Source organism: Globicephala melas, chromosome 1, assembly GCF_963455315.2.
Source record: "Globicephala melas chromosome 1, mGloMel1.2, whole genome shotgun sequence".
Lineage (NCBI taxonomy): Eukaryota > Metazoa > Chordata > Mammalia > Artiodactyla > Delphinidae > Globicephala > Globicephala melas.
The window spans coordinates 92,655,712-92,670,007 of record NC_083314.1 but is presented as its reverse complement, the minus strand read 5'-3'; the positions used below and the strand labels follow the sequence as shown (position 1 = coordinate 92,670,007).

Below are 14,296 nucleotides of genomic sequence, written 5' to 3'. Positions count from 1 at the left end.
TTCTGTTTTTTTAAAACAAACTCTAAATGCAAAAATATATATGTAAAACTTTATCTTATAATTTACATTTAGGACTAAATTGTTGAGTGCAAAAAAGTATTTTTTAAATCATAGTGTGTTTTATCTGATATACCAGAGTTTTTTCCTGGTTGACTTTTTTGATTTTTTTTTTAATTAAAATTCTGATTTTGAGAGAATGAGCTTCAGAAATATTATATTCTTTATAATCTTTATAATATATATTATATAACGTATTATATATTATATATATTCTTTATAATATTCTAAATATTACATAAAGAATATATCCTTTAAAATATTACATCCTATCCTTTTCTTGCCCTCATGATTAAATAATTTTTGAAACATACATTTCTACTACAGAAATATTTTGTAATTTTTTCTGTCTGTGGACCTGACATTGGCCAGGCCTGTATGGAATTTAGTTTTAAGAGTTTCAGTCAAAGCCACTGATACTGAAACTCTCCTGACCCGTGGAGGTGCCGCATTTATACGCCAAGCCTCGATCTGCGGCACTGCTTAACAGTTCTCTGTGACTGAACTCACAGTGCCTGTTGCTGTTTTGTCAGGAGGACAGACTAACCTCCAGTTTTGGTCTTCAGTTTATCAATATATAGCACAAAGTGGACAAAGCTGTAGGAGTGGGCAGTGTTTTTGAAGGGTTACTGAGTGTGCTCAATGAAGAGGAAGGATTGAAATACTGTAGTTCAGGCAGATTTCAGGAAGGCATCCTATAGAAATTTTAAGTTGCCCCAAGCTACTGCACTTTGCATATTTGAAGGACAGGACAATATAATTAGCCAAGGAAAATTGATTTAACTGCTGGCCTCTGAAAATTTCTCTTTTCCTCTACCAGGTTCCACGCATATTTTAACACCCAAAAAGCTGTTGGATGATATAAAGATGCTGAATAAACCCAAGGATAAAGTCTCCTTTATTAAAGATGAATAGCATTTTAGTGGGGGAGGGATTTGGAGATTCTTATTAATTTGATCAACTAAAGTAGATCAAGACATTGTGGCTGTCATGTAATTTAAAAAATGTAAATATTTTAAGGAATAATGACTTTTCAAATATATTTCTTAAGGGACTGTTTATGATTGCATATCATTGGATTTGCCTTTTTGTGATACGCGGGCCTCTCACTGTGGTGGCCTCTCCCGATGCACAGGCTCAGCGGCCATGGCTTACGGTCTTCCCGGACCGGGGCACGAACCCATGTCCCCTGCATCGGCAGGCAGACTCTCAACCGCTGCGCCACCAGGGAAGCCCTGGATTTGCCATTTTTAATTTAAATATTGTTGCTGCTTTATAGATGATGAGAAGAAATGTTAAAATGCTTTCTAAAAGGAAATATTTTCAGCTTTGGAACAGAATATATTACAGTTATGGGTAATTTTTCACAGCCACCTATGTACATACTAATTACTTATTAGATACTTATCTGTCTAATGCTGAAGTATAGTTTTTTGGGAAAGAATGATTTTAAATGAAAAGGTTGTAAAAGTAAAAACTGTGAACTTGTATGTATGATAGAATGATTTCCTATAAGTGCAGTTTTTCTTTCAACTGAAATTCATAACTTCTTTTATATGTAAAGTAATTTAGTCATTAATAGGAATAGAATGATTTCACAGCATATACTGTTGCTAGATACTTCTGAAGAACACAATTTTGTATAATTCTGAATAATGTATGTTAAATTAGCAAACAAAAATAATCATGAACATTCTAAGAGAAAATAAATATATACTTACAAAAATTATCTCTGTTTTTTTGGCAGGGAGGAAGGGGAAATTGGGAAATTTTAAAGTTCTAAGTCAGAGAATTACAAAGAAGAAGAAGAATGCATCATAATCTTCCCACCAACATAACTCCCTTTGACCTAAGAAAATAATAATGTAATCTTTGTATATGGTTGGATAATGTAAGGATATGTGTGCACATGTGTTACACAAAGGGAACATCTTCATTTCAAATCTCTCCTTTTACCTGGCCTCATAGTGTTCTATTATAGAGTGGGCTGTAATTTATATATCACTCGTCTTCAGAGTTTTGCTCTTACAAATAATGCGGCATTGTTTGGGTACATACCTGTGCAAACTTACACAAATATTTCTATAATATAAATTTCTAGCAAGGACATAGCTGTCTAAAGTATTTGTGCTTTAAAATACTGATAGATATCACCATTTAAAATTTTTATGTAGGGACTTCCCTGGTGATCCAGGGGCTAAGACTCCACGCTCTCAATGCAGGGGGCCTGGGTTCGATCCCTGGTCAGGGAACTAGATCCTACATGCTGCCATGCTGCAACTAAGTGTTGGCATGCCACAACTGAAAGATCCCCCACACCACAACTAAAAAGACCCCGCACACAGCAACTAAAGATCCCACGTGCCACAACTAAGACCCGATGGAGCCAAATAAATAAATTAATTAAATAAATAAATACTAAAAAAATAAAATTTTTATGTAGATCAATCCATCACTTTTCCTGTGTGGCTTGCAAATTTATGTTGTACTTAGAAATATCTTTGTACCTGAGATTGTAAATTCACTCATCGATCTTCTAGAGCATTTTGATAGGTTCATTTTATTTTTTACAGGTAACTCTTTTATCCATCTGGAATTGGTTTTAGTATGAGAATGTGTGCTAGATATTGTCTCTTAGCACTTGGCATTATGTCCCATGCCTCCCCATTCCATACCACAGGGGATGAAAGCTAAAAAGGAAGTTTTGCAGACTCAAAGGTAAGTGGGGTTCTGAACAGGTTAGATTCTGCCAACGACTTGCATTTGGTCAAGTTTTGAAGTTAGAAGGGAGGCAGAGGCCATCTGCTGCAGCTGTGCCAATGGACAAGCAAGTTGCTGCCGACAGGAGTTATTTGTAGCAACCAGCCTCCACATTTTAGTGTCTCTCACCTGCTTCATGGGTATGAGGCAATGCTGGTGGCAACTGGTGGCATTAACTTGCTGTTCTCTGGATCAGATGGTGATATGACCTTGAATCTAGAAATATGGCCCCTAGTTTCTGCCCTTACAGCTTTTTCCATGATCTTTAAGGACTTAATTCTCTATATGTTAAAACACTTCTTGAAATATCTAGAGGAGTTTCTGTTCTCCCGTGAACCCTGACTGATACAGTATTTAACAGAGATCCATCCTTATTTCTTTCTAAATAGTCAGATACTATACCAAATTTTATTGGGTAATCCCTCTTTCCCCAACTGAACTGAAATACTGCCTTTCTCATAAACTAAGTTTGTATTTTGGTCTATTTCTGGATTCTGTTTTATTGACTTATAGTTTGTATCTCTTTTTCTCTATTTTATTTTTTTTTAATTTTTATTGGAATATAGTTGATGTACAATGTTGTATTAGTTTCAGGTGTGCAGCAAAGTGAATCAGTTATACATATACCATTCTTTTCCCATATAAGGCATTACAGACTATTGAGTAGAGTTCCCTGTGCTATACAGTAGGTCCTTATTATGTATTTAATATAGAGTTGTGTGTATATGTCAGTCCCAGGCTCCCAGTTTATTCCCTATTTTGATTCATGGTGTGTTAATATGTGGACGTAATCTCTATTCCACCCATACCAAAATTACCGTTATTTTTCAGAATTCCCTGGGTATTACATTTTTTTAAAATGAACTTTAGTCTCGTTAATACCAAAAGTTATTTTGATATTTTCATTAGGTGTACAGTAAATTTATAGGTTAATTTAGGGAAAATATGACCTTAAGAATCATTATTTTCTTTATATAGATCCTGCATATCGCCATAATATTTTTCATGGTTCCATGTGAATTGGATCTTCTATTATGCTTTTCAAACAGATATTTTTTAATTTATTTTTTTGGCTGCGTTTGGTCTTCATTGCTGCGCGCAGGCTTTCCTTTTAGTTGCGGCAAGCGAGGGCTACTCTTCGTTGCAGTGTGCGGGCTTGTCATTGCGGTGGCTTCTCTTGTTGTGGAGCACGGGCTCTAGGCGCGCAGGCTTCAGTAGTTGTGGCTCGTGGGCTCTAGAGTGCAGGCTCAATAGTTGTGGCACACGGGCATAGTTGCTCTGCAGCATATGGGATCTTCCCGGACCAGGGATCAAACCCGTGTTCCCTGCATTGGCAGGCGGATTCCTAACCACTGCGTCACCAGGGAAGCCCTGGATTTTTTTATATATAGGAAAGTTTCTGTTTTTGATATATTAATTTTAGAACTTGATATTTTACTAAGTAATGATAATAAAATAATAATGTGCAAATGCTTACTTTGTGCTTTATATGTGAGGCACTGTTTTTAAGTGTTTATATTACCTCATTCAGTCTTCTCGTTTAATCCTGTGAGGATAGGCACTATTATCATCTCCATTTTAAAGCTGAGAAAAACAAAAGGCACAGAGAGGTAATACAATTTAACCTGGATGACATGTATATGTGGAGAGGAAAGGTGACATTAATAAACAGCTCTCTTTGTTTTTTTTTAATTGAAGTATAGTTGATTTACAATGTTGTGTTAATTACTGCTGTACAGCAAAGTGATTCAGTTATACATATATATGCTTTTCTTTTAATGTATTCTTTTCCATTATGGTTTATCATAGGATAGTGAATATAGTTCTCTTCGCTATACAGTAGGAACTTGTTGTTTATCCATTCTATATGTAAAAGCTTATGTCTGCTAACCTCAACCTCCCACTGCATCCATCCCCCAACCCCCTGCCCCTTGGCAACCACCAGTGTAACAAACAGCTCTCTTTGAGACTGAGCATGAGAACAGTACATTGTCAGTGAGAGGGTTAATTTTTTGGTGTCTGCATTTTATCTGAGATCTTTGTATGCCTTGGTAACTATCTGTCCAGGGTTAGTACATGTGTGGAACAGAGATTCATAGTAATCCAATGCCCTGTGACAAATGGAGCTAAGAGTGTGATGACAGCAAACATTGGTCCATTCATTCAATCACTGCACACCTCAGTGATCACTCTGCCCTATCACACTGCTAGGAGATCCTTTGAGGCCTACATTTTAGGCCTCAAATTTCACATACATTTTAGGCTTAGAGTTGGAGAGACCCTTTGTTTCCTAAATTTCTTACTGGATTTGAAGACATAAGAGGTCATCACACGTAAATTCCTACTATAAGCTGATTCCCTACCCCACTCCACCCTCGGTAGAATGAGCAGTTACAGATTCTGGTATCAAGACCCTGAAAAAGACTTTTTTCGTTGTTGCTCCTAACTGAAACGATTTACTATCTCTGAAGCACATTTTTACTTCCTTTCAAACTTTAGTTTTTGCCACACTAATAGGTAAAAGTATATTTCATTATTTTGATTTCTTTTATTATGAGTTAGGAATAACACATTTATTTTTAAGGAAATATGTGTTGATTTTGATTTTTAAGAATCAGAGGTCCATTTTTTGTTTCATTTTAGCACATTGTGTCCCCCATTTCTTGCAGTTTTGGTGTTTTCTCTAGGAAGTCATCTTCATAAGTTTGTGTAATAAGTAAAATACTTTTGGGGTGAAGACCAAGTTTTCTCTGCATTTTTTTTTAATCCTTGGTTGCCTTGAGTCAAACTAGTATTTCAGTCTGTTCCTCCATCTCTCTACTTTGGCAAGATCTTCTGCAATAGTTCTAATCATTTGATCAGTAGTTTGTTTCAAAATGGTTGCTGTCCTTAGGGCATGATCCAAAGACGAGTTTAAAATCTACAGAGGAAAAGTCCACACGTTTTAGTTACATAAATTTACTACTGCTTCTGTTAATTGGGTTCCCTCATTATTGAACATTGCAAAGTGGAATTTTTGGAGTATTCTGTTTTCCACCCAGTCTATTTCTGTTTTTGAGGCTTGGTTTCCTAGGAAACCAGTCTGAGATGGAATATATTTTGTAGAGAAAGGGACAGAAAAAAGACCAACACGTGACTGATGAGCATGAATCAGAGGGTGAAGCCAGCAACCTGCTGGGCTGTTTCCCTGCTGTGGAAAAAGAGATCCGTGACAAAGAAGAAAAGCTCTTGGGGGGAGGGGCATTGAAGGAGATTTAGGGGCCATAACCACTGAGAGGGCACCCAGGGATGCAGCACATGCTGTGGCAGCATTTGAAAGTAACCTGATTGAAAATAGGAATCTACTGATAGCTCTAACCCCAGTGTCCCTGGAACAAACTTGTGGGCGGCATGCCTTCAGGTCTGCGCTGGGGAATCCTGTAGCTGAGGCACCACCCAAAAAACATTTTCTCCAGGAAATATCCCTTGGAACCAATTTAGGAATAATACAAACCATGTGGCTGCTCAGGCTGTCTTTATGTTAGTGCTGAGCACAAGTTGTTTTAGCAGAGCATTTTCTGATGCTCTCATACTATAATAATTTAAAAGCCATCAGTTTTGTGGTCATCAAGACCAAACTTACAAGCTGCAAAGATTCTAGAGTGTTTTTTTCTAAGTCCTCACCTCAGATTCCGTTTCTTCCATACCGGTAAAGTTGTTGAGGATGTGCTTTCAGAAATCCTGCAGGAGTGGGAATGGGGTGAGGGTGTAGCAAGGTCTGAACTATAAAAAAGGCAAAAGCACACTGATACTTGTATAAAGTGCCATCCTCAGCTCTGTGGTCCAGTAGTGGTTGTGTGTGTGGGCGTGGGGGGGGGGGGCGAGGAGTTTGTGCTCCCTCTGCCCAAGGACACACAACCAAGACACAAACCCAAGAACTCCCCAGTGGCTACATTCATACACACTGCACTGCACTGTGGTAGTGAGTAGTGGGGTTCAGACTGAGTGAGTGTGACTCCACACAGCCTGAACCCTGGTCACTCAGCTACACTGTCGATTCTGCCTCCTAAGTAGCTCTTGAATACTAGACTTCTCTCTTTCCTTTTCTACCACCCTTGGCTAAGCTGCCATCATTCCACCTGGATTACTGTACTAGCCTCTTACTTGGTCTCTGTGCTCCAATCCTCGACTCCTCTAATCCATTCCCTCTCCCTTAGTAGTTAGTGTGATTTTTAAAACACTGGAAAACTTTAAAAAACACTCTGGTTAAAAAATCTCATTGGCTTCCCATTACACCTAAGAGTCTGAAATCCTTCATGCAGCGGACAAGCCCCTGCATAGCCTGGCCCTGCTCATCTCACCACCCCATCTTTCCCCCACTGCCTCTCCCTCTTTTAGGCTCCAGCTACATTGTTCCTGAACTTGCCAAGGGCTTTTCCACACCAGAAGGCTCTCTTAGACTGGCATGTTCTTCTCTCTTACTCCCCCATCCCCTTGCTACTTCACTCATCCTTTGGAACTCAGCTTCCCTAAACCCCCAAATTAGGTAATAGCACTCTGTATGCCCCCCTTTTCCTCTACCAAAAAAGTAAGGGCAGGGACAGAAGTTGACTTTGTCACTGTGTCCTCAGCACCTGCACAGTGTCCTGCTATTGACACTGAAGTATTTGTTGAATGAATAACTGAATGATTGAAATATTAGCCAGACTTAGGTTTGAATCCTGGCTCTACTACTTATGATCTAGGTGATCTTGGGCAGGTGATCTAATGCACTAAGTGCATTGCATGCATCCAAACAATGGGTAGCCATTTTGTTAATCATACTTACTCTCCTGGTATGAGTTCACATTCATCATGAGAGGATTTTGAATTTGCACTCTGGAAACAGATCCATTTTGGTTTTAAATGAGCTGAAAAATGTTAGCTCTGATCAGATTCAGAGCATCAAAAATGATCCCCAAATGGTGGATATATGGGTATCATTCCCTGAACTTTTCTGTATGAATGAAATCTTTCATAAAATTTTACTAAGTAAATAAAACTAGGGAACATGGAAAATAGCCATCGAGTATTCTGAATTCAAGAAAAGAAATTCAACATTTAAAAGGAGTTTTATTAGCAGACAAGAGACCAGGACTCTAGGTTCCCTTGGTGCTAGCTGTGTGACCTGGGCATGTCGACGGGCTCAACTTCTTCATCTGGCAAATGGAGGGATAATATTTTCCAAGAGTTTGAACTGAATGGATTTCTGAAGTCCTCTCCACTTTAGGAGCAAGGATTCTAGGAGTCAGAAACTAAATTATGTTACTAAGACAATTCCAGAAAATAGAGACTAAACAGAGAAGAAGATAAATGTCACCATGGAAGAAAAGAAGAACGCCAGGGGAAGGAAGAGAAGAAAGTCAGTAGCCAACAAATCTGCCTTCTCTGTCGCTGAGGCTCTCTTCTCCCCCTTCTCTTGCCTCTCCTCCTCTCTTCTCTATCTTCCCCTCTTTCTCCTTCATTCTTCTGTCATATCCACTGGTCTCTAGTAGCTTGGCTTCACTCCCCCTCAGGAGGGTCCCATTTGACAAAGGAACAGGGAGAGACACGGAAGGCAGGGCAGAAGTCAGAAAGTCCAAATTTAGTCATGCTATACCCAGACTTAAGTCATGACGAACAGAGGCACTAATGAGCTCAGTCTTAACCCCTTGGTCACCTCCAAATATAGTTGTGGATTTTATTTGAAACATAGAAATTCAGAGTTGGAAAGGGTCATAGGGTCAACTGGTCCAGTTCTCATAGTCTACAGATTACAACATCCTGAGAAAGTACATTGTCTCTCAGTCTACAGGTGGGACTCATGACCTCCTGCAATAGCCCGCTCCATTTTCTGTCCTTTCTGGAGGTTCCTGTCTAACACCGAGCAAAAGATGCTTCCCTGGGACTTCTACCCTCTTGGCCACTATATGTTTACTAATGGAGTTCAAGATCACATTTCAAGTGACTCAGTTGCTTTCTTCATTCGTATATTGGAATAAGAGGTCTCGTGGGCTGTAGACCCCAAAACCAAGGCGATAGTAAAGAAATCTGTCTGTTGCTTCTTCAGAGTCTTAGGGACTGTCGTCTCAACAGAACACATCCAACTGGACGATCTGGCAGCTGGGGGTGAGTAGGGGAGACATAGCTGAGGTCAGCCAGATAAACACCATTCTTTAGTCTTGGACATTGGCAGTTGTGAAAGCTCAGGAACATTCTCTCTGGTGCCCTGTCCCCAGTGATGGAGAGAAAGCGCTCTGAAGGTATGAACTCACCCATGAGGAAAGGATGTCAGAGAACCAGACACAGCTGTCATTCAGAAGCAAGACAAAGGTGTTCCCTTCCCTCCTTTGTGTTCCCTTAGCACACTCTGTGCTCTTAGCTCTTATCGTATTTTTCCATGAACTTTCCTTATTTGGGTAGGAGTTCCTTTCTCTCAATAGGTTGTAAACTCCTTGGGAGGAAGGAGCCATGTTTTTTTTGTTTGTTTGTTTGTTTGTTTTTGCGGTACGCAGGCCTCTCACCGTCGTGGCCTCTCCCGCTGCGGAGCAGAGGCTCCGGACACGCAGGCTCAGCGGCCATGGCTCACGGGCCCAGCCACTCCGTGGCATGTGGGATCTTCCCGGACTGGGGCACGAACCCGTGTCCCCTGCATTGGCAGGCGGACTCTCAACCACTGCACCACCAGGGAAGCCCAAGGAGCCATGTTTTATTCATCTTTATAAATAAATGTTTGTGGGATTTTACTTAGTTCCAAAGACAGCAAAATTTTGCATTGAAATTAGCAATATGATGTTTTTTTTTTTTTTTTTTTTTTTTGCGGTACACGGGCCTCTCACTGTTGTGGCCTCTCCCATTGCAGAGCACAGGCTCCGGACACGCAGGCTCAGCGGCCATGGCTCACGGGCCTAGCCGCTCCACGGCATGTGGGATCTTCCTGAACCGGGGCACGAACCCGTGTCCCCTGCATCGGCAGGCGGACTCTCAACCACTGCGCCACCAGGGAAGCCCAGCAATATGATGTTTAAGGAGTGTAAAATAGTCTATTTATGTGCTGAATTTTAGTGGGGATAGATCTAAAGCTTTTGCCCCTTCTGAATAATAACAATAATAGTGGCAGTTATTCAGTCAGTTACTTGTTCAGCAAATATTTATGACTTGTTACCAACTTACACTGGTATAGCACTTAGTAACTTTCAAAGTCCTTTATTGCTAGGATTGCATATCTCCCAGTCCCAGCCCAGCCTCTTGCCATCCAGGTGTCGGGCTGGATGTGCAAGTGTCAGATGAGTGCTAGAGACCTGGCGGCAGACTAAACAGGGCAGGGGCTCCCCATATGGAAGCAGTGGCTGGTATGATGTAGGTCTCCCATGCAGGGAGATTAGGTTGTGTACAAAGATGGGATCTTGCAGATGTACTTACAAAGTGAAGAATTTTTATTTTCATTTAAATAACAGAGCTGGGCAAAGGCACTTCTTTTGCTGTGATTAAAGAAATTTTGTCCCGGGGTGTTGAATATGTAATGAAATTCTAAAAAGAAAAGATTAAAAATACAACTCATTGCCTGGGAGCAACAGCTGCCCCCATTTATGCCTTGTTTTCTGAGGCGGCCCAGTCACTCTCACCTTTAGATAATGCTTTACCGCAGACTCTCGGGAGTTATAAATCTTAGTGCTGCAGTTCTCACATTTATTACTCTGCAGTCCAGTCCCAGAAGCAGAATAGCAGCTGAGTCCTGTATCAGAACCTGAAAAAGCCCAAGTTACACAAAGGAAGTGTGAGTTTTTTTTATTATAGTCCTAAAATATGCTCTGGAGAGTAGAGCTCTGATCGTGCAAGGTATGCATTAGGCCCCAGAGTGTTCCATTTCCCCAAGGGGAAATTTACCAAGGGGGGTTGCCATCCTAGGGGTGACATTTGGACTCCCCTTATGACAACTGAGAGATGTTTTGATAGAAAACAATTCTGATAGGAAAGTCTTAAGATTTGCCTAGCACATGTAGGTGTTTAGTAAAGGTCCTCTGAATGGATGGATCTGTGAGAATTTCGTCCATTGAATTATCAGACGATCTTGCATTTGTAGTTATTTTTCCAGATTAGCCCTGATACATCCACATTCTCTTCTTAGACCCTGCAGTGGCCAAGAGCTTGTGTTTTGTCATCCAGGCAATTGGAAAGATGGTTTTCCTCACATCACGTTCGTGAGTCCATATGGGAACTTGAATCATAGCTTTGCCCTCATCAGTACCACAGAGAGGCTAGCAGTAGAGAGCATGTGTGTCTGGTGCAGTTCTGAGTCTTATTCGGTAGGCTGTGGGCAGTGGAGTTCTCCAGGTTAGGCCAGAGTGTGGGAGCATGGACCCGGCAGGTGAGCACATCACACTTGGGTGTCCAAGCAACGTCTTAGCTCCAGGAGAGACGAGGCTTGGGGACAAAGCTTCTGCCAATGCTACCTGCCTTGCTGCACTCATGATTACACTCATTTGTAACATTATCTTCCAAAGTGTAAATCACAAATGGAATGAGCTCTAGGAAGGATGTTTTCTTTCCCAAATCTCAGTCAGTGGTCATTGAATGCCTTCTAATCCAGAAGTCAAGGAAATTACAAATAGAGGAAGAAGGAGCTACACCCTGGGAAGGTTGTGTTGTACAGGAGAAAGGACATGGGTTCAGATAGGCCTGATTTGCAGCCTGGCTCTGCCACTTATTGGCTATATTGGTTGACAGTATGTCCACAAATTCTTTAACATGCTTTTCAAAGGATAGAGCCTAATTCCTCTCTCCTTGATTGTGACAACTCACAATTTAGTGACTTGCTTCTAACAAATAGAATAAAGTGGTAACGATGGTGTATAACATCCAAAATTAGGTCATAAGAGACATTGAAACTTCCATCTCAGTCTTTCTCTTGGATCACTTGCCTGGGGGAAGCTGGCTGCCCTGTCTTAATGACACTCAAGCAGCCTTTTGGTCCACATGATGAGGAACTGAGACCTCCTGCCCGTGGCCATGTGTGTGAACAATCTTGGCAGCAGATTCTCTAGCCCTAGTCAAGCCTTCAGATGATGGCAGTATTGGCCAACGTCTTGACTGCAGCTTCATGAGAGACCTTGAACCTGAACCACCCAGCTAAATGGCTCCCAAATTCCTGACCTGCAGAAACTATGAGATAGCAAATGTTTGTTATTTTGAGCCATTAAGGTTTGGGATACATCATTACACAGCAATAAATAACACACCAGGCTCTTTGACCCTGGCAAGTCACTTAATTTCTCCAAGCCTCCATTTACTTATCTATAAAATAAAGATAATAATTCCTACCTTACAGGGGTATTATGATAGTCAAGTGATGTACACTATATGTCAACCGTTCTCAGTTCTTTAATTTCAGAACACTCTTACTTACACTCTTAAAATTGAGAACCCTAAAGAGCTTTTGCTTATTATAGTTTTTATCATATAATATATGAAATTTTTTATACCTGTAGTAAAAATCCACCCTCCCCTTGCATTGGAGAAGAGCTGTCATACAACATTCAGTCAACTGAATGTGGCTTGGTAGAGAGGTATTTATAAATTTCAAGTCATTTTTGCTGTGTAGAATCATTCAGATTTTCCTAAGACTAAATGGGCAGTCTCAAAGCTTTTTCTTTTTTCAGAATTTTAAACTGAAGCATTTAAAAAATACTTTGTCATTTAAAAACAGTAATAATCACTTCATGTTCACAAAATAACATTTTTTATGAAAAATAGCTATTTTTGAAAAAAAATCAGTGAGTAAAATGGCAGTGTTTTACGTTTTGGCAAATTTCTAAAACATCTAGCTTAACAGAAGGCAGCTGGACTTTATAGCTGTATCTCCATTCAGTCTGTTGAAATATTGTTCTTGCACAGAAAAGAGAGGACCTCACGGCCCCCCGGGGGCCCTCTGACCACACTTTGAAAATCTCTACTCTGTTCTGGTGTCTGGTATACAGTAAGTGTTCGATCGCTTAAACCTACTATTATTATTAGAAAATGTGTCATCTACAGAGAAGAAATAGAACCAAATGTGACATAACAGGAAGAATACTGAGTTGAAGGAAAAAGCAAGCCTGGTTAGCTCTCCGGCCCCCAGCTTCCTGCTGTATAAACTGGGTAGGTTAGGCTCGGCCGCTGATTTTCTTCTCAGGAGCTACCTAAGCCAGCAGGCCTCAACTCCACCTCTTCCTCACCCAGGGGAGTCCTGCCAGGGGATGTTTTTCTGCTTAAATTATCTTTGGAGAAGGGCCCCTATGACTAAAACTCACTGGATTCCATGCACTGGTGCTCTCTGGGTCTGCTCCCCGCTCTAACTTTCTTTGCTCCTATGAAATGTGTATGGACAAGTCAGCAGCAACTGTCCCGTGGCGGGGGAGCTCCCAAGGTGCAGATTACGGGTCATGCTGGGGGGCTGCCACGCAGAACTGAGACCGCCTCATGACTGAGTCACGGAGCCCTGTGACTCTAGGCAGAGACAGGTGTGGGCACTTTCACCCTGCTTGACCACATCTCATTTGAATCAATTCATTATTCTTTACATTTTGCAACAATAATAATAATAACCAACGTGCAACACCCTAGTCTAAGTAAAGCTATTTGACGTGGCACATGGTCTGCTGGCAGTGAGCGGACCCCAAGGAGAGGGATCATGACGACTGGCCCCAGACCCCTCAACTTACCGAGAACTGAGTCTGGGTGCCGTGCCTTGTCTTGAATGGCAACAGGAAACCTTCCACGGTTGATTCCTCTGTGGCCTTTTTTCTCCATTTTTTGCTTCCTAAAAAAGGTGCATAAAATCCCATAAACTTTTAGTATACTGCTAATAGCGATAGTGAGAGGTCTGGTAAAACTGAAATGTGAAATTTCTTATGTCAGAGCCTGGAATGATGGAGGATGCATGTCATCCTCAACACAGCTATCCCTCTGCCTGCCTGTTTGAGAGCTTCCCCGTGAGAAAGTGCACCCAGCACAATTTGGCCTGAAAAGAACATGCATACCAAACATTAAAAGTAAATCTGTTTTGTTTCCCTGAGGATAATATCTAGTCATGATACACATAAACAATATAGAAATTTGAAGTATGGAATTATAAAATTTGGAGTTTAATTCATTGTCTCAAAATCAGTTCTTATCAGGGGAAGAAGCTGTACTACATGTCAATACCAGATCACATGGCTTTGGATCCATAAGCACTAGCTGAGAGATCCGAAAATTCCAGCAAGGTGGATTTTGTCCAGTGTCTGTGGGGCTAAAGGCTATGAGAGCATGTGGGGTTAATTTTAGCTGTGCAAGGCCACCAGGGGGCATCAGAAAGATGCCCTTCGATTGTCATTTACCGGGACACTTCCTCCGACTTGTCTGTAGCTTCTGTCTCCCTTCTTCACAGAAATTCTAACTCCTCCAAAGGAATTTTAGTTGACAGCAATTCTTAAGAAAGCTCTAGCTCAGCCCCTGGAATACT

General features: G+C 40.9%; 2 protein-coding genes across 2 annotated transcripts in view; one reads left to right on the top strand and one right to left on the bottom strand.

The window, feature by feature from the left end:
- STXBP3 (syntaxin binding protein 3) overlaps window positions 1-4,289 on the top strand; it is a 57,124-nt gene extending 52,835 nt beyond the window's left edge. The window contains exon 19 of the mRNA XM_030868882.2: window positions 878-4,289. Within this exon, the coding sequence (XP_030724742.1) occupies window positions 878-972 (95 nt within the window). The 3' untranslated portion in view covers window positions 973-4,289. The remainder of the gene's footprint in view (window positions 1-877) is intronic.
- A 5,906-nt stretch (window positions 4,290-10,195) lies between these two features.
- The window catches only part of AKNAD1 (AKNA domain containing 1), a 28,692-nt gene continuing 24,591 nt past the window's right edge, over window positions 10,196-14,296 (bottom strand). Inside the window, 3 exon segments of the mRNA XM_030868881.2 lie at window positions 10,196-10,391; window positions 10,465-10,561; window positions 13,515-13,612. Coding sequence (XP_030724741.2) covers window positions 10,196-10,391; window positions 10,465-10,561; window positions 13,515-13,612 — 391 coding nt within the window.